Source organism: Eretmochelys imbricata, chromosome 1, assembly GCF_965152235.1.
Source record: "Eretmochelys imbricata isolate rEreImb1 chromosome 1, rEreImb1.hap1, whole genome shotgun sequence".
NCBI classification, from domain to species: domain Eukaryota; kingdom Metazoa; phylum Chordata; order Testudines; family Cheloniidae; genus Eretmochelys; species Eretmochelys imbricata.
In genome coordinates, this window is record NC_135572.1 from 252,330,983 (window position 1) to 252,352,043 (window position 21,061).

General features: G+C 41.4%; 1 protein-coding gene across 4 annotated transcripts in view; it reads left to right on the forward strand.

Moving 5' to 3' along the window:
* Window positions 1–21,061, forward strand: part of RESF1 (retroelement silencing factor 1) — a 54,366-nt gene that overhangs the window by 31,039 nt on the left and 2,266 nt on the right. Inside the window, exons 2-7 of one of the 4 annotated variants that reach the window (XM_077827811.1) lie at window positions 851–1,023; window positions 1,123–1,164; window positions 9,710–9,796; window positions 10,410–10,447; window positions 13,737–13,816; window positions 14,557–20,385. In XM_077827811.1, the coding sequence (XP_077683937.1) occupies window positions 14,604–20,385 (5,782 nt within the window). In that variant the 5' untranslated portion in view covers window positions 851–1,023; window positions 1,123–1,164; window positions 9,710–9,796; ... (1 more) ...; window positions 13,737–13,816; window positions 14,557–14,603. The remainder of the gene's footprint in view (window positions 1–850; window positions 1,024–1,122; window positions 1,165–9,709; window positions 9,797–10,409; window positions 10,448–13,736; window positions 13,817–14,556; window positions 20,386–21,061) is intronic. The other 3 variants (XM_077827793.1, XM_077827801.1, XM_077827821.1) reach the window with 3 other exon arrangements.

The window sequence follows — 21,061 nt, forward strand, 5'->3', positions numbered from 1 at the left end:
CAGTTTTACATGTTGCAGATACACACTTTCCCATTCTGATCACTGTCTTCTACTTTTCCACCCTTCTCCCCAAAAAGTTGCAACAATTTAAAAATACAACTGCTTGGTAAACATAGACTCTACACTGTATTTTCGTCATGAACCAGTCTCTCTTCTTCCCTTTCCCTGAAGTATGGGAAATAAATCTTAGGAGTTATGCATCATTAATGACCTTCCTTTAACTTTTATAGTGTGGTAAGGCAATAAGGATGATTCTGGAGAAATGATTTGGAGGTTTTTTTTCTTGAATTTACAGGTTCAAGACATTTTCCTGGTTTGATCTCAAGGCAGTTTGTTGTTGTAGCACCATGCTGTGATCTATATGAGCCACATGACATATGGATGAGGCTCTGTTAATATAAAGCCCTTGGATAGAGTGCCTAAAGTTTCTGATGAGAATCTCTAAAAACAAGACACCCAGGAGATGTAGAAACTTCCAAATGTATTAATTCAGTATTAGATCTGCACTTGCAGGTGGCTAACCATAGGCCTTATGGAGGAAGATATGTTCCTTGAGATCTCTAACAAATCAATCTGCTACCTGAAGAAGCAGAACTCTATGTAGACCAAGGGTGACATGTATAAGGGGACAAAATTCCCTTTCCTTCCCCACTCACTCTCAAAAGAGAGAAGCTTTTAGGTTTAGATGTTTTAAAGGAGAAAAGGCAAATACAAAATGGGGTTAATAAGTACCAATGATGGTGATGAAATAAAGTGGTAATCTTCCAAGAAGATAACCATATTCTCTAAAGCACTATTAAACTAAATAAATCAAAGCCCAGTTAAGCTATATGGTCTGTTTTTTTGACAGTGTCTTGAAGAGCCACAGCCTGATAACTTAACTGCAGTTTAGAGAATACTACCTGTCTATATGCATGAAGTAGTAAACTATGGAAGGGGATGGACAAATAAAACTCCACTGGTCTAAATGTTATTAAAAAAACAAAAACAAACCATAAACAGAAGCTCTCAAATTAGCTTGAGGTAAGCACAGGTAATAAAGTTAAAATTCCTTTTGACTAGGGGGTGCTATTCTCAACTTCTGTTGGCTTCTAGTGTCTAATAATTTTTGTTATATTGCAGATTGTATGAAGAGGGAAGCCTCCTGTCCGAAATACCATCAGAGTAAGTGATTTTCATTGTTACACAAACTTAATAATGAATTTGATCAATGAGTTTGTTTGTCATGGTTTCGGTAAGTGTGAAATTATTTTATAACTCACAAAACATAACCTAATTTGGAGGAAGAATAAGGTTCATGTATGTAAAACGTGCTTGTTCAAATCTGGCATTTAGGTTTCCTCATATACATTCAGGGTTTGGGGGTTTTTTTTGTTTTTACTCTTTCTGCAGAATCTTATTTTGGCTTTTGTATTCCTTTGATTGTCACTGTCATTTTGCATCTCTCTGTATATGTAGGTCTGTAATACTTGCCTAAATAAGTATCTGCAAGTGACTGTCCTTGAACCTAGCAGATGCTAAAAAGGTACAGAAAGTTAATAAAGGATCACAAAATGGCTTTACAAACACTGACTTCAGCCTCTCACTACTCCATGAACTTAAACAGTATTTCCACTTTATAGGGTAGAGTGTGTTGTGGAAAACGAGTCACACCATCATAGAATCATAGAATCATAGAATATCAGGGTTGGAAGGGACCCCTGAAGGTCATCTAGTCCAACCCCCTGCTCGAAGCAGGACCAATTCCCAGTTAAATCATCCCAGCCAGGGCTTTGTCAAGCCTGACCTTAAAAACCTCTAAGGAAGGAGATTCTACCACCTCCCTAGGTAACGCATTCCAGTGTTTCACCACCCTCTTAGTGAAAAAGTTTTTCCTAATATCCAATCTAAACCTCCCCCACTGCAACTTGAGACCATTACTCCTCGTTCTGTCATCTGCTACCATTGAGAACAGTCTAGAGCCATCCTCTTTGGAACCCCCTTTCAGGTAGTTGAAAGCAGCTATCAAATCCCCCCTCATTCTTCTCTTCTGCAGGCTAAACAATCCCAGCTCCCTCAGCCTCTCCTCATAAGTCATGTGTTCTAGACCCCTAATCATTTTTGTTGCCCTTCGCTGGACTCTCTCCAATTTATCCACATCCTTCTTGTAGTGTGGGGCCCAAAACTGGACACAGTACTCCAGATGAGGCCTCACCAATGTCGAATAGAGGGGAACGATCACGTCCCTCGATCTGCTCGCTATGCCCCTACTTATACATCCCAAAATGCCATTGGCCTTTTTGGCAACAAGGGCACACTGCTGACTCATATCCAGCTTCTCGTCCACTGTCACCCCTAGGTCCTTTTCCGCAGAACTGCTGCCTAGCCATTCGGTCCCTAGTCTGTAGCGGTGCATTGGATTCTTCCATCCTAAGTGCAGGACCCTGCACTTATCCTTATTGAACCTCATCAGATTTCTTTTGGCCCAATCCTCCAATTTGTCTAGGTCCTTCTGTATCCTATCCCTGCCCTCCGGTTTCTGTTTGGCTCAAATAATCTGAGGCCTTTTCTGTTTGGCTCAAATAATCTGAGGCCTTTTATTGAATACAAGCATGCAGGGAGAGGGAGACAGAGATGGTCACACGCAGGTGCCACCCTGGTCTCTCTCTACTCTGCCCCTATAATACCAGTCTTATATCGGTCCAAATCCAAGCCAAATGATACATTTCCTTATTAGTTATTTTTCACCACTCACGCATTATTAATAAAGCCTTATGAGGAGATAATGGAAAGACCGTTTAATAATTAGCACTGTGCTGACGCACCTTGTTATTATCAAGATCTGTGGTTTGCTGTGGCAGCGTTTTGACTAGGGACTTTTGCAGGTTGGAGGGTGCATATAATGGACAGCTAGGGACTCTTCTGGAGGCCCTTTTGGCTCTTTTCTAGTTAGAGATTGGCCTAGTCCATTATCTGTGTCAAGTGCCACAGCCCAGCATACGTAAATGCTTTTAGCTTAAGCCACGTCTTACAGTATACAGGCCTGTAGGCCTCTTGCGTTACAGCTCTTGCATATGTTGCATATAGTGCATAGATTGTGCCGCAGAATAGGAAGGGGTTAGGTCAACAGTAATTTCCCCCACAGTTGTAAGTGTCTTGCTCAGAATTGGGAGCAAATCCAGATCTCTTGGTTCCCTGTCCTGAGCCTCAACCACAAGACTATCCTTCCTTCTATAATTGCGAAAAGCATCCTATTGAATATTCTTACTGTATGATCCAGTTCAGGCTAGCACTCTTGCAGTTTATCAACTTCAGGCCTTATTTCTGCTAGACTTGAACTAAATGTTCTCGAGTTCTAAACCACAACTCTGGGTGCCAGGGGACTTGCCCTTGGTTGTTATGGGCAAGCCACTCTGTCTCAGATTCCCCTTTTGTAAAATGAAGATAATATCAAGCTACCTCATAAAGATTATGTGAATTTTCATTCTAGATGGAGCAGGTAGCACTGCCTGTTACTAAGGTTTCCCAGTCTGAATGTTTTTGGAAGACTTCAACCAAAACAGTTCAACTGTTTCTGAGAGTGGAGCTAGAGAGAATGGAGTTTTTTTTTCACTGTTGAAAAAATCCCCAGTTACCTTTTCTTAGGAAAGCTTTAGTGTTCCCCTGACTTGGAGCAGGGACTTGAAACTTGGCAGGGAGGTGGCTTTGTATTAGTGATACATCTTTTGTTGTTCCCGTGAAAATGCACTCAAATTTGGTCAAGTTATAAGCCGTTAAAAAATTGTTGTTCACACATGCTCAGTGGAAACTCGTTAGAGCTTAACAGCTAAAATCTCTGAAGATTCTGCCCATACTGAGTATGCACCATCTCCTCACAACTCCAAATGCTGACCAGGCTCCTAATGCTCCTAATGCTGACCAGGCTATAGATTTGACAATAGAGCAGCTGAACATGCTTCTTCCTCTCGCAGCTTCTACGTGTGACCAGACTACAAGTGCTGTCTCCAGAGTGAGTGAGCATGCTTCAGCCTAAGGCTACAGGAGTGAAGACAGTCTTTCCCTGTAATGGTTGCTCTAGGCTGAGGTAGGGCCAGGCACTGGAAATGAGAGCAGGGAGCCTGTTTCTTCAGTGTTCTCAATGACACATGCTCCCCACTGCGGGCACCGCAGCATTGTGGAGAAGACTGACTCAAATGCAGAGGGGATAAGAGCCAGATGTAAGACATGTTGGGGGGGACCAGAGGAATAGACAAGAATCCTGGGATGGAGACTGGAGCTGGTAGGGGGTGGAGACTGGGATAGACTGAGTAAAAAGACTAGGTCTGGGAGCCAGCAAGGCAAACTATGAGCTGGGAGGTGAAGGAAACTGAGACTCCCAGTATGAGAAGACTGGGACTGGGAACCAGGGTGGGCGGCCTGGACGTGGAGGGGAAACAAAGCTGCCAAGGGTGCACAGGTAATTCTGACATTTCCTAATGTTTGAGTTCTTCGCTTTGCAACTTTAATAGGATCCTGGGACCAAGATTCACAGGCGATGCCTTTTTCATCCTACGGAACACACGTCTCCTGTATACGTTCCTTTGTACCCTGTTGCTGTCTGTGGTCATACAAGGACCAGCTAAGCCAAAGTCATCCTGATAGCCACTGCATCGCCAAGCAAACCTGGTATTCATACCTACAATGAATGTCAGCATGCCCTCCACATGTCCTCCCACTTCTTCCAAATCTCCTTTCACAGGATATAGGTCAGACCTTGCACCTGAACCTGGAGATACTCCACTTGAGAGCTTGTCTCCTCAGTGGTTCCAAGGCAAGGAGATGATCTGCTATGAGGAAGTCAGACATTTTGTTAAACAGTAGACAGTCAACTACACGCTCAACATACCTCCACAAATGGAAGAGATTTCAAACATGGTACCTAAACAAACAAATTGAAGCCTCCATGTCTACCCTGCCATTAGTCCTGGACTACATACTTCATCTAAGAAATCTGGTCTCTCAGTGAGTTCACTCCAAGTACACCTGACAGCAGTCACAACCTTCCACCATAAGGTGGATGAGGTTTCAGTGTTTGGTCATCCAATTACCAAAGATTTCTACAGGGCGTACGCAATCTCTACCTACAACCCAGAGCCCCAACTCCTCCATGGGACCTCACTTTAGTGTTTCGATCTCTCACAAGCATCCCATTTGAACCTTTGGCTTCATGCTCACTACTATACCTTTCCATGAAAGTAGCCTCTCTCATTGCCATCGTGTCCGCAAGGCGTGTAGGACATCTTGGGGCCCTTATGGTGTACCCACCATATATGATCTTTCTCAAGAATAAAGTCACCCTAAGACCGCATCCTCCATATTTACCTAAAGTCCTTCTTCTTTCTACCTCAACCAACCCATTCATCGTCCCACATTCTTCCCTAAACCTCACAGGAACAGACAAGAGGCAGCATTCCAGACCCTGGACATCAGAAGGAAACTAACCTTTTATCTCAAACAGATCAAACCATTCAGAAAAACTCCTAAATTGTTTCTCTCCACTACAGAGGGGTTAAAGGCAAACCTATATCTAAGCAGAGACTTTCCAAAAGGATTTCAAGTTGTATCCAGCTTTGCTTCTGTCAACATGAGCTACAACTCCCATCATGAGTCAAAACACATTCCACAAGATCAGTTGAAACATTGATAGCCTTCTTGAATGACGTACCTATTACTGACATATGTAAAGCAGTCACTTGGACATCATCTCACACATTCATACAACACTGTCATTGACCAGGATTCACCATCTGTCACTCGGCTGAGAGAGACAATCTTATCATCCATTCAGACCTAACTCTGAAGCTCCTCCATCCCTCTGAGGGGTACTGCTCTACTGTCACCTAAAGTGGAGTACCCACAGGGACAACACTTGAAGAAAGAAGAGGGGGTTACTCACTTTTTGCAGTAACTGATGTTCTTCAAGGTGTGTGTCCTCCTGTGGGTGCTTCACTACCCACTCTCCTCCCCTTTACTTGGGAGTTCTAACTGAAGTCCTCTGCAGTAGAGAAGGGACTGAGGGAGGGAGGGAAAGGGGCGCAGCTGCACAGCACTAGTTAACTGCCGCTGCAGGTGTGAGATGGGGAGAGTGCATGTGCAGCCCAGCCAGGTACTTCTGTCAAAATTCTCTGACTAGAGGCGCAGGGCCCACTCTCACAACAGCATCCTCACTTTAGTGGTGGACTCCCTACTACAAAGAGGGGCAATAGAGCAGGTTTCTCCAGAATATCAAGGGACTGGTTTCTATTCAACTTATTTCCTGATTCCCCCCCAAAAAGATGCATGGAGACCAATTTTGGAACTCCCACCATCTCAGTCACTTCATCCGCAAACTCAAGTTTCCTATGGTCACATTAGCAATAATCACCCCATCATTAGACTGTCTTGTTTTTTATGGCTCTCACTATGCCAGATGCTTATTTTCACGCAGGCATTCATCTTATCCACGGATTGTTCCTGAGGTTCATAGTTGGTCCACCACATTTTCAATACAAGGTCTTGCCATTTGGACTCACTGCTGCTCCCAGGATATTCACCAAGGATTTTCTCCATTGTGGTACCCTACCTCAGGCATTATGTGGTGCTTGTATTCCCCTGTCTAGATGACTAGCTCCAAGCGGCGTGATCCAGGGAGGAAGATCCGCTTTCAACCTCCATGTTGCACGGACTCCTTTCGTCCCTCAGAGTCTGCATCAACATAGAAAAATCAACAATGAATCCCCACGCAATCCCAAGACTTTATAGAGGGATTCATCAACACAAACTTACCTTCCAAGGGACAGGTTCCAGACTCTACAGGAAATCATAGTCCAAGTAGTCAACAGTCCTTCTGCCCCAGCCAGGACTTGCCTTATGCCTCCTTGGCAACCTGGCCTCATGCACATACGCCTCTGCCTTCAGATATGGCTCCAGAGAGTTTACTCACCCATGTAGCACACCGTGGACCTTATGCTGACAGTTGCCCCCATGGTACTCTCTTTCGTGCAGTGGTGGATGGATCCCCGGCAGATTTGCCTGGGAGTCCCCTTTCTCCTCTCCTCCCTGGACAGGACAGTCATCACTGACACATCCCACATAGTATGGGGAGCACACATGGGAGACCACATGACACTGGACATATGGATTCCTTAGGAATCGAGGAGGCATATCAACATCCTAGAACTCCAGGTGGTAAGGAGGACATGCCAAGCATATCTCTCATCCATCCAGTCCCATCATGTTCTTAGTATGTTGGACAATACCACTACTGTTTCATTACATCCACAAACGGGGGCACAAAATCCATCACTCTGTGTATAGAGGCAGTCAACCTCTGGAAATGGTGCATTGCCTACTGGATCCTGTTCTCTGCAGCTTGTCTTCTGGACACTCAGAATGTGATCACAGACTCACTCAGCAAATGGTTTGTGATCAACCATGAGTGGGAACTCTCAACACTGTGGTTCGCGACATCTTCGATCAATGGGGATCTCCGGCCATGGACCTCTTCGCCTCCCCATCAACAACAGATGCAGCACATACTGCTCTGCGGGGGTATTGATTGCCATTCTTAGAATGATGCTCTCATACTCTGCTGGTTAGACAGATCAACTATGTCTTCCCTCCTCTTCACCTTCTGCCATGAGTACTCCACAAGATCAGATGGGACAGACGACAGTCATCCTTATCACCCTCTGTTGGCCCAGACATTTCCTGTTTCCCAACCTCCTCCTCATGTCCACTCGTCCCCCAGTTCCCATCCCCATTTTCCCTGAGCTACTGACACAGCACAATGGCAGAATCAGACATCCCGATCCTCAGATGCTTTACCTCAGAGTGTGGTATGTGGATGGGCATCTTTTCTAGAACAGGCGTGTTCATCAAAAGTGTGCAACATCCTATTGAGCAGCAGGAAAGCCATTCTCTTACTATTTTCTTCCAGAAACTGCATGCAACTACAGAGGAATGTCTATCCAGTCCCACGACATCCAGCAAACTCTGGCATTCTACTTGCAGAGAATGAAACCAATTATGAAGTCGTCTAGACTATTTGTTGCAATAGCAGAGATACTCTGGGCAAACCATCTCCACAAAGAGAATCTCGAAGTGGATTTTGATTTGCATTAAACTCTTCTACCAGTTGTCAGGCCTACCTCTCCTGACGGTTGCAGGCTCACTCCACAAGAGCTCAGGCTTCAACCATGGCCTCCCTTCAGGATGTGCTTCTTGTAGACATATGTAGAGTAACCAGGCGGAGTTCTTTGCACATCTTTGCTGCACATTGCACCTTAGTGCAGGACTCTGCAGTCAATGCTTCCTTCATCATGGCAGTTCTCCACATGACCATTTCATCCTCAATCTTGCACCTTCCTCCGACTTAGGTACTGCTTGTTAATTACCCTCAGTGGAATACAATAGGGACCATCACTCGAAGAAGGAGCAGAGGATTCTTACCTGTAAGTGGAGGTTCTTCAAGATGTGTGGTTCTTATCTGTATTCCGCTTCCTGCCCACCTTTCCCTCTGCTGCAGATTGGTCAATTCACAGTGGAGAAGGAACTAAAGGTGTGGTCTATCCACTCCCCCTTTATTGCCTCTGATGGAAGCATGAGGCGAGCCCGGGCATTTGCGTAGACCAGTGGACACTACTTTCAAATTCTCTGACTTCTGATGCATGATGTGCATGCATAACCCTCAGTGGAATTCAGATATGGGCCAGATATCTTGAAGAACCTTCAGTTACAGGTAAGTAACCTCCTCTTTTCCTTTTTAAGTCTTTTATATTGTGCCTATGACAGTTTAATAATGTGTTGATGGGCTGTGAAAGTAGTAGGGAGTGAATGTAGTTACTTTCAGTTTTTGTGGCTGCTTGGGAACAAAGTACGACAGAAAGAACTAGAAGGAGGAGAGACTAATGTGCCTCTAAAAATTATGGAACAGACATCAGATGTTTGCTTTGTTAGTAAATATTAATCTTATGATTCTTTTGTATATTAAACTCTCTTGATTCCTTGGCCCAAAATCCCAGAATCTTGTATGTGATTTTAGATAAATGGATGCCTGTAATCAAGTTGGACTGTACTTAATGATCTAATCTGTTTTTTCCCCTCACCTTGCTAATTTAGTTCAGATGTCCAGGAACGGACCCCTGGCAACTAATAGATGTGTGTTGTAATGGACAGGATTGTGTAATAAGGGATGCTTATAAATGCACACTGTTATTAATAAGTTTCTAGTAATTAACAACATGGAGAGGGAGCATTTGTTATAACAGATGTGTACTAGAATCAGTATAATAGCAAACCACTGAGTAATGCATTGATTAATATCCATTCATTAAGAGTTAATTGTGGCCACTGATGGTCCTGGTAGTGCTAAATTAGTTACAAATGTTGTTTGGCTTATTGATTCAAAATAAAATTCAAAGCATGAGAGGATTTTGTTTGACCTACTGCTATATAAAGGGATGAATTTTGGGGAGTTGGTCAGAAGTGAAGTGAGCCACCAAACTTCTGCAGTCAGAGACTGGTATATATGTTTTTTCCTTTCTGTATAGTGCTGTATTAAGTATTGATTTTGTCTACATGTAACAGCATTCAATCCTTAAAATTAGTACTCAAGTATATAGTTCAGCTATTTTAAAATATTCAGAAATCAAAGGCCAACTTCAGGAAGACCCTCAAATACATTTCTACTTTCTACTTTTAATTTTACCAGGTACTGCGAGTGGATGACCCTTAGGAATTGAAATATAAATTGGATTCCCTTTGCCTGTCACTAAATAACACAGTTACTTCAAATCAGGTAAGAGAGTGAAGGTCAGTCCCTACAGTGCAACTGACATGTCACAAATGTAATTGCTGCGTGGTTGGTAGGTTTTTTTGTTTGTTTGTTTGTTTTTTGGCACTTCAGTTTGAACTTGCTTACGATTCTACCAATGCACACAAAGGGAATATAGGATAAATATTTTATAATATTTGTAAGTCCCACTTTCAGAAATGGCCTGTGCAGCTGGGCACCTAAATCCCATGGATTTTTAATGAGACTTAGACCAGATCTGCACTACAGATTTTTGCCAGCATACCTAGGTCTGTGTGTGTGTGCAGGGGATTACATGTAATTTGTGACAGAAATAGTTGTGCCAGCAGAATCTCCTTGTGTGGGTGCAATTATACCGGCAATAGTGTAGCTGCACCCATGCTTTGAGCACATTGGCAGTATAGCTATATCATCAAAGCCTTCCAAGTGTAGACCTAGCTTAGGCACTTAGGAACCTGTGATTTTTGAAAATGGCACTTAGGCTCATGAGTCACTTGGGCAAAATTTTCAAAAGTGACTATGCTTTCCTCTTTTGACTGTATTGATGCTATAATACTAATAAGGAAAAAGTACTAAATGTTTGTTTTTGACACTACAGTAAGAAGATATGACTTTGAACAAACACAGGGACTAAATGTGAGTTTGAAGGTGCTGTCTGATGCAATCAGTTTTCACAGTAGAATGGCATGCACAATAGTTCTTGGATGGACTTAAGATAGTGTGACAAAGTTCCTCCTCTACCTTGGTGGGTCCTGCAATGATTGGCGGATTTGCTCACCTCAGAGTTTCACGGCAGCCCTCAGTTTGGCCACTTTCGTGGCTCAAATCTGCTGTTCGCTCAGTTAGCCTCATCACTGGCCAGCATGGGGAAAAGGAAGAACAATAATCCCTGCAGTCTCTGCTGATCCACCTAGTGGATTGGGAAACAGGCCAGAGACCTTCCCCTCTGGTGGAACCCACAGTCCAGGTCAACTCCTCCGGTATCAAGTATGGAGTTGGGGGTATGGAGGGAACCCAGGCCCGCCCTCTACTCCGGATTCCAGCCCAAGGCCCTGTGGATTGCAGCTGTCTACAGTGGCTCCTGTAATAGCTGTGTGACAGCTACAACTCCCTGGGCTACTTCCCCATGGCCTCCTCCCAACACCTTTTTTTATCCTCACCACAGGACCTTCCTCCTGATGCCAGATAGTGTTTGTACTCCTCAGATTTCCAGCAGCACGCCCTCTTGCTCCCAGCTCCTCGCACGCACACCGCAAACTGAAGTGAGCTCCTTTTTAAACCCAGGTGCTCTGATTAGCCTGCCTGTCTTAATTGATTCTGGCAGCTTCTTGATTGGCTGCAGGTGTTCTAATCAGCCTGTCTTAATTGTTTCCAGAAAGTTCCTGATTGTTCTGGAACCTTCCCTGTTACCTTACCCATGGAAAAGAGACCTACTTAACCTGGGGCTAATATATCTGCCTTCTATCACTCTCCTGTAGCCATCTGGCCTGACCCTGTCACAATAGACAATTCTTTTTACACTAGATGTTGAATTATGAATTGGCAGTGATCAGTTTATTCATTCCAACTGACCTTTTCTTATAAGTGCTCTTCTCCCTCCAAAAAAGAGGAATTCCATTGTCACAGGGTTGCACTGGCCCTTTAAGAGGGAAGACGCCAGTGCATTTTTTTAGCTGCCTCCTGATTAGACTTAAAGAGGGCACATGGGCCCTAGAGTGGAGGGGAGACCTAGTAAGTCAAGGCTGACTGAGAGTATGTCTACACAGCAACTAGACACCTCTTTTGGCCTGTGTCAGCTGACTCTGGCTTATTGGACTCAGGCTGCATTGCTGTGTAGACTTCTGGACTCGGGCTGGAGCTCAAACTCTGGGACCCTCCCACTGCACAGGGTCCCAGAGGTCAGGCTGGAGCTTAAGCCTAGAAGTCGACAACAACAGTGAAACAGCCTGAGTCCCGTGAGGCCAAGTCGGCTGGCACAGGCCAGCTGCGGGTGTCTAGTTCCTGATTAGACATTCACTGAGAGCATAGGCTGGCAGGTGTGAGAGCTGCCTGGGAGAAAGTCTCCAGAGAATGGAAAGGTCTTCCCAGGAATAGGGAAGAACTGGCTAGGAGACCAGTGGAGGGGCTAGCTTATTGACCTTCCTGAGCAAGAGAGGCTGAATGGGGCTGAATCGTTGGGGCTGTGTTCCTTTTTATGGCTGGGCCAAGGGGAAACTATGGCAGTATCACTTGCCATCCTGCGCCCTCCCAGAGGAGGGTGTGCCAGGAGGGGTTGCTTTGACACATTTGTTTTTCCTGATGAACTGAGAAATTAACCTTCACAATTGGTAGGTTATGTCTTGACTCTGTGTGAATTCCTGTTTGTCTTAAAATTAAAAATGAGAGGGGTTCTGTAGAGGCAAAAATATCTCAAACTTCTGGTCACTTTTAAAGAGTGGTGGAGGAAGGAAAAAGTCTAAAATTTAATTTATTAGATTCATTCAGTGGAGATGATTGCCTGATTCTGCATTCACTGAAGTCAATGGGAGCTTTACCAATGACTTTAATGAGTATACAGACTGGTCAATTAAATACTAATTTGGTAAGTTATTAAGATTTTAAATAGTAATATCAGAATGGCTTGTCTGCTCCAATAGATTTAAAATAAGATATCAAAAGATAAGTCTGCTGGAAAACTGTCTTCCTTTAATTTTTTTTAAGTTCATCTCTATAGCTCTTTGTGAGAGGCCTCTTAAAGTAAGCAATTAAACTAATTGTATTCATCTAGCCGGGGATTTACCTAGTTATAACTTGTCTGCCTGTTCCAAGCTCGCTGGGCTTCCCTTCCTTTTTATGGCTCTAAATGGCCAGCAAGTGGTCCACTTTAGCAGGTTTTGGTGGTGATGGGGCGGTGGAGTGGGCAGGATGAGTATGCAGCTATAGGAGGGAGTAGTGGAGAAAGAAGGCCCGGGAATTATTTCACTCCTCTTACTGATTTATGGAGGCTTTTCAGGATATTTGTAAACCCCTCCATGCAGTGCTTTTTAGGAGTTTAATTGGAGCAGTTGCCCCCTTAAACTCGTCTGGAACTGAAGGAACTTTAAAGGCTTGTTGGGGTACAAACAACCTCACCATCTGGGAGTCACTTTGGGATTGGCAGATCTGAAACAGCCAAAAAAGATACCAGCCCCAGATGGGCTCTTGAATGACTGTCCTGTTCTAGTTTAGAAAGGGAAATAAGCTGTCTTGGACTTGCATGGAAGAGGAGGGATTGATTGGCACCCCTAAAGAACATTCTGAGATTCACAGAATGGGATTATGGGAGCTCCTCAGTGACCTTCCTAAAGGCTTGTTACAAAGGATTGAGGGAAGGAGGAAACCATGAACTGTGGAAGGTTTCCCAGAGAGTTGATGCTCTGGGGAAGCTCCTTTATTGTGTGCTTTCTAACATCTGCACGAAATTGGCTCCTTTCCTGCAAACCTCAGAAAGTCAGGAAAATAATGCTTTCTCCTAAATAAGAACATAAGTGCCCTTTGTTTGGAGACTAGTATAATTTGCTTCATTTTAAAAAAAAAAATAAAAAATGTCGACAAAATTTTAAGGTTGAGAGTACAGTTTACAAACAGCCTTAATTCTACCCCATAGTCATTTGAGAGATTCATACTACCGTTTTAATTCATAAATTTCTTCTTACTAGTACCAACGACTATAGTTTGCTCTTATCTCATTTGTTAGGAATTTTTTGAGTACAATCTCTGTAGCTGCTTAGTTTTTATTAGTTTGTATAGTTTATCAATTGTCTTGCAACTTGCTATATTAATTGGTATTTTAGTCTTTAAAATTATTTAGTCATCTTTCTTGAAATGTATACAAATGCTTGAGCAGTCCAGTAGTTATTTAATTCAGATCTTGAAAGCAAATATGTTTTTTTTCTCTGATTTTCAGGAAACTTTATGGCGTGATATTGGGTATCTGAAATATCTATATGAAACAGAAATTTTGGACACCAAAGCCCTTTATCAAATGTAAATTTTACAAATTACTGTTTTCTCTTGATGTCATATATGTGCTTGACTCCATTCCTTCTGGCTATTGAATAAGTTAATGTTGACAAACAATATTAAGAAAGGAAGAGGTGTATTTATACTTTGTAGTTAAGAGTGTCAAACTGATGATACTGAATTTTACAACTTTGCGTACAGAAATTAATGGCTGCCCCTAACTGCAAGGAGGGTGAAATTACATCTCCAATAGAACTGGAGAAAAATAGGACACACATTTGAGGGGAAATCTTTTAACTACAAATGATTTTCTTTTCCATTTTTTTTTCATATTTGGAAGTCTGCTTCTCTGTATATCACGGACTTTTCAAAGGGAAGCCTTGTTTTTATAAAATGTCTTATGTTTTATTAGTCCTTGAGTTGACATTATGCTTTGTAAGTGTTTGAGTTCAACTGTATTTACTTGTTGCTTATTTTAGCCTATTATTGCATACATTTCCCTGTTTAAGCAAAAAGAGTGAAAATAAATATAAAAATCCAAATTCATATGCTGTGACCATTTTTCATAACATATTTATATTCTGGGAAAGAACTTTAACATACTTTTTAGCATTTGGGATTTTTGATGTCAGTATTATGTCTCATAAGTGAAGTTTTATCTAGCAACTTCATTTCATTCAAACAGTTCTGTTAGTGGATGTTTGAAAGTTAGAATAAAAACATTTATTGGCATCAATATAATTAATATTTTGACTTCTTTTTAGAATTCTGAATTTAAACTCAACAGAAATAAAAGCAACACCAAGACAGGATGGACTGGAATGTAAGACCACCCCAAAATGCTGCAAATCAGAATAACTTGCAGTGTCAAAATAGTTTGCAAAGTCAAGGAATTCATTTTTCTCACATGTTTTCTAATGCATGTGCTTTCCCTCAGACAAGCACGTACTCTACTCAGAATGCTTGTACTTATCCTGGAAGTAACCAGACAGTATTTCTGCAGTCTAACAACATGAACATGGTTACAAATCGATTGCCTTTTCAAAATACTGAGGGATACAAAACATTGCAGCAAGCATTTCCAAAAGAATCTGTCGCTGGTGGAGTTTTTGTTACCTCACAACGTTCATTTGAGAGGCATCCACCTTCACGTGTACAAATCAGGCAGCATGTCCCTAAACAGGCTACACATGTGCCAGGAGAGACTACTCTAAATCTTTGGCCAAACTCTGTGTCCAACATGCATGTTTTTTCCCAATCAAGAATAGCTCCTGCATCAACACAAACAAACCCTGCGAACAATGTACAGAGTATACCTCAGAAGCCACAGAATCAGTATGTGACCACAAATGCCTATCCTATACAGCCTCAAATAGCACAACCTGATTTTACAAGAACTGTGATGTTTTATAAAGGTAACCAAGCATGCAATACTTCTTCACAGGAACAGCCAGTAGAATGGGTACTACAATATAACTTGAATGGGCCTGCATCTTCTCAACAATGTACTACAGTACCTATTAATCAGTCATCAAATGAGTGTGTAAATTCTCAACAGAACTCTTTGGCTTTTGCTTTGCCTACACAACATCTCCAGCAACAAGTACACTGTTCAAGCACTACATTTCAGGATACACATTCATCAAGTCCAAACACTGCAATAGGTGTACAATCGCAACAGTATGCATCGGCACAAATTGGCTCTGAAGATCATAATGGAAATCCTCCACACTATCCTTCTAGTTATGATTGTAGAGCTACAGCACAATCTTTGACAGGTCGTCAACAGGTAGTTCCAAGTATATCTAATGAACGTATCCAAAACCAGCAGAAACCTACGTCAGATCAAAGTAATGTTTCTTACATTAAAGATATACAACAGCACTGGCAGAAACTAGAGTCTGGAGAAACCAGTCAGGGAACTGGAAATGTATATAATTTAAGTGGAAATATGACAGCAAATCAGTCTTTTAATGATCCCACTAAGCCTTCAACATACATTTTAGAAAGGTATTTTAACAGCATGCAAGAAGTTGTGACAGTTCCTTCTGAGCCACCGAATAAAATAGCTTCAGTACAAGAAAGCCCAATGATTTGTTCAACAGATTTGCCCGATAATTCTAAAACTATTTCATCAACAGATGGTAGATTGAAAGTAACAAAAGAGAGTCTGGCTGTGGAAGCTCAGAAACTGTTGGACATTAAAAAAAAATATGCAATACTTGAAAGGGTTTTTTTAATAAAACAAAAACTCTTGGCATCTTCAGAACATAATAAAATGACTTGTGACCTTCCTCCACATAATCGAAACACTAATCTTAAACTTTTTCCACATGTGGCCAGTCAGACTGAAACATTTTCACACTCTGGTACAGTGGGAATGAAGAGTCAACAACTGCCATTTCGTCAGTCTTCACTTGAAGAAAGAAACGACAAAAACGTTACCAACGCTGGCAGTGAAGGATTAGGTAAGACTCAGAATAGTCGTTGGATTAACCAAGGAAATTCTGCTTCAAGTTCTGTTTTGATTGCCTATCAGGATAAACTCCCAGTTCATTTAAATAATCTTGAGAAAAATTCAGTATTAGGCCCAAAGAATGCACCAGCTGCAGGTCCTACTCAAGAGACCATGAAATGCACTGAAAACACTTCGGGTTTTACCAAACTTAGTAGCGCTGACAGAGTCCTACCAAAAAATATATCAGTTAGCACTGGGGAAGCTTCGCTTCTCCACTCTGTTCTAAGCAGCGTGAGTATTTTGCAAGAAAAAAAGTCTGATGCTCTTGCTAATAAAATGCCTAGCCTCCTTCAGAATGAAAAAATAACTTCAGATTTAACACTCTCAGGAGGAAGTTCACTGGCCAGCAAAAGAGAAGCAAAAGGTGCTGTAGAGACCGTGCAGTGTTCCATATCTGCATGTCCTAAATTGGATCAGCACTCTAAAGGCATTTGTTCTCAGCCAACGGAGAACACCAAAACTTTGAACAATGAGAAGATACTCAGTATTTCTCACATAAATCCTCTTGCTTCAGAAACAGCTGAACTAGGTGTAACTAATGGTTTACCTGAGAATACACCACCACCAGTTGTTACTGGAAACTCATTTTCTAAAATTAACAGCTGTACTACTTCTATGGAAGAGATAGCAGCATGTCTTGCTTTGTGGAGAAAGTGTCCTTCAGAATCTGTGGATGTTCAGTATAGTCAGTCAAATAAAAGCATAGAATCAAATCTGATTTCATCATCTTATGTAGGATTTCATGATCAGAGTACGTGTCGTATCTTGGAAAACAACCAAACTGCAGTAGCTAAAGATAATCTAAATAAGGTTACAATAAGTACAAATGAAACAACTCTGTCTTCCACAACTCCTTCTGCTGGGCAAAAACATGATACGCTGGGTTCCAACTTGATCAAGGGTTCTGAACCCCAAGTTGCTGTAGTTTCTCCTTTGATACTTTCTAAAGAGAGAACTTCAAGTGAACATCAAGAAAAAAGTTCAACATTTTCTGCTGAAATAATTTATCCAGTGATTGAAGGAGGTAGTGTGTGTAGTCTACAAGAAGATAAACAAAAAGATGTTTCTGTAGTGGCAAATACCAATAAAGAGATAGTGGAAGCTACTTACTTACTATCAGACAAATGTATTCCAATACAGAAAGTGGATTCAGATATGCAGTACACCAAATCAGCTAATGGAAACAAAATAGTAAAAGATGCTGTAAATTCAAACTGCTCGTATGATATAAACAAAAGGAAAGCTGATCAGTTTGCACAAGAAGTGAAAAAAGCTAATATGCAGCTCAGTTTACAAAACAAAACTTCTCTGCCCAAAACAAGCACAAATGGTTCTAGTCTAGTGTCTCAAGAAGATCTAACAAAGAACAAAGATTGTGAGGACTTTGTAGAACCCAGGGGGGGCACTACCACGATTGTATCAGACGATGACATGTTACAGATTTCCAGTGTATGTTCACTTGTTGAAAGTGATGCATCTTATAATTCACAAATAGCCAGTATGTTCAGTTCTGTCCCTTTGATGCATTTAACGAAAAATGGTGCCTTGTTAGAAGAAAATACCTCTAACACAAAGCATAAAGAACAACAATTGGACACTTGTAAAGGAGAATCTGAAATGCAAACCAGTGTGTTTGAGGGGGAGAGTCTTCTGCCATTGCAAAAAACTCTGTCTAAATCTGTTTCCACAGCAAAGTCATTAGGAGTACCAAGTTTAGAGACGTTTTCATGTGATACAAAGCAGTGTAATAAAAGGATTTTGGATGATGTAAATGTAAGCAGTTTGGAGGAAGAAAAAAATGAAGACACTTCTAAAACTATTTGTAGCTCGGAACAAAAAATGGTACAAAATATAGTTTCCAGGAATGGAGAAAACATTGTTGATGTTAACCAGGAGTTGATCAGAAACAAACAAGACCTGTCATTTAATGTAATAGGTGAAACAGATGTCTATTCTACCACAAAGGAAGAAAATACACAAGAACATATATCCAGTGAAGGTGAAAATACAGTGGATGATGGGATTAGTGGTAATAGAGCAGTACCTGTAACCTTTCTAAATGATCAGCTGACTGAACTTTTAAAAGAGTTTCCTTATGGGATTGAAGGTGCAGATGTACTGATGAAAGAGCTAACTAAAAATGAAGATTCTGTGATTGAGCCAACAGAGAATCAAGTTGAAAAAGGAACTCAAGCTAATAGCAAAAGCTGTGATCCTACAGACCCAATAGACCAAATAAAAATCACAATACTAAATTCGGAGCAAATGAAAGAACTGTTCCCTGAACATAGTCACCAATCCTGTAACAAAGTCATGGTGGAAAACACTGAAAATCAACAACTGGAAATCAGTTCATCAGAAAGAGAGACTTTAGAAAGCCATATCCAGCCAGATCGGAATCTAGGCATGGAGAGGGAAAAGAATACACAGGAAATCACAACCCCAAAACAAGAGAAAAAATTTACATATTGTTGTTTAATGGGTTGGTTAGCTGCAGTTTATGCAGTGCCAGGGTGCTCATGCAAATCTCGAGAGGATGTTACTTCAGAGAAACAGGATGGTGAGAATCAGTGTTTAGAATCTGAAAACACTGGCTTTAAAGGGAGACAGGAAATGACAAGTAGAACCGGTCGCATAACAAAGACTAACTGTATAGTGGAAAACAACCTGCAGCTTCCTGTCAAATTACATGATACAAGCAAAAATCTTCCCACAGTAGACAAAGATAGAAAATATGCCCCAAACTCTACAACAAACAAAGATATTAAGCTAAAAGTAAGTAACGAATCTGCTAAAGCACACCAAGAAATAATCAGATCTTTTCATCCTTCTGAGGAAAGAGAAATTGATAAATTCAAAAGAATAAATGGCCAGTGGAGGGGAGAGTTGCAACTCCATGTATTAACTCCCTCTTCAGGGAAAGAGGTTTGGACTACTGAAACAGATTCTCAGAAATGCACAAGGGAGGAATTTGCTTCAGGAAAGGTCCATCACACAAATGTAGAACACTCTATAATATCAACTAAAAAAAATGAAAAAGTTTGTAAGATGGAATCTTTTGAAAAAGATCAAACAGAAGGCTTGGCCATGAAGTCCAAGACACATGTCCACAATTCAAAAATTTCAGAGACCATTGAGGTCAAACAAAATAAAATATATGAAGAACATAAATATAAAAAGCTTGAACAGAGTGCAGGTGAAGCACACAGAGTTAAGAGACATAATTACACATTTAGCAAGAACATACAAATTAAAGAGAAGACAAAATTGTCAACAGAAATAAAACATAAGTCGGATAATCATGGAGCCACAAGAAAATCCCCAAATGCAAGCTCAAGAAAGTATGAATATTCTCAGCATAAATCTATAAATGTCGTACCTTCACAGGAACGTTTATACAGACGAAAACGGAAAGAAAATATGATTGGGAAGAGAGACTCAAAAAAACCAAAATTGGAAAGTGAAAGAATCAAATATGAAACAAACACTTTTGAACATGCGGGATATAATAAACAAACGACTGATGTGGCATATTTTGAGAAGTCTGCGACATCGAAAGAAGAAAATGTCTGGAAATATAAAAACTTCTTAGCAAATCATAATTATATCTCCAAACCACAAGACAAAAAAGGGCGCCCTTCTAAAAAGTCTAAAACCTACTTTTCTGGCAGAGAGAAAGACCTGGATGTTCAGAACAGAGAGAAACATTCTGAAAAAAATCCACAGTATTTAAATAGAAAAACTAGTAGACTGAAAATTTTTCTTCAAAGAGAACAACAAAAAACCTATCTGAATAGAGTTGCGTTTATACGTACTGCCCAAGAAAGCATTTGTCTGACAAAACTAGACACATCACCTGCCAAACCTGTATGGCATATAAAATCGTCGAATAAAGTTCCAGAGCCCCGCCAGGACTGGAAAACTGATAGCTCACCTTCAGAAGAGGATAAATTACACAGACCACAAATGCTTGAGTTTAAATTGTGTCCAGAGATACTGTTCAGAAATACAGCCACTGATGGAGAGAGTTTGGATATTGCACACTCCTCTGAAAGAGACACATCCCTTGTGGCAGGTGCAGTATAAATTTAAAGTTTTCTCCTTTTCTGTGAAACCATATAAACAATAACGTGGGGTCTTACGTATGAAATGAGGCAAAAATTAGGTTGAACGTTGTGATGCAAAGCCAAGAGCAGTTTGTTGCTGGTATTGGGCTTAAAACCACATACCCTCGGTATTTTTTTTGACGGTGGGGAAAGAGAATTAATATAATTTTAGGATTTATTGTTCTCCTGTGAAGTTAAGTAAAACAGTAGAAATTCCAATCTTTTAGATTTCATATTATACAAAACTATAAATCAGGGTGGCCGAACGTACTGTCCCTCTGAGCCGCATACAATAATCTTCAAAAGTTCTAGAGCCAGGTGCGCCAGCTGGGGCTCAGAGTTTCAGCCCCACTCCTGCTGAAGCCCTGACAGACGCATCTTGCAGGGCTGAAGTCCTGAGACACCCTCCCTCCCTCCCCCTCCCCAGGGAAAAGCCCCTCACCCAATCACCCTGCTGCAGGGCACAAGCACTGAGCTCTCCTGCCTCCCAGGCTGGTAAGTGAAGAATGGAGTGGGGATTTGGGGGGATATGCAAGCTGCACTCTAACTGTAAAAGAGCCACATGTGGCTCGCGAGCTGCGCTCACCCCTGCTATAAATAGCCAATAAGCTATATAGAGCAATTTGAGACTAAACACTTCCTGGC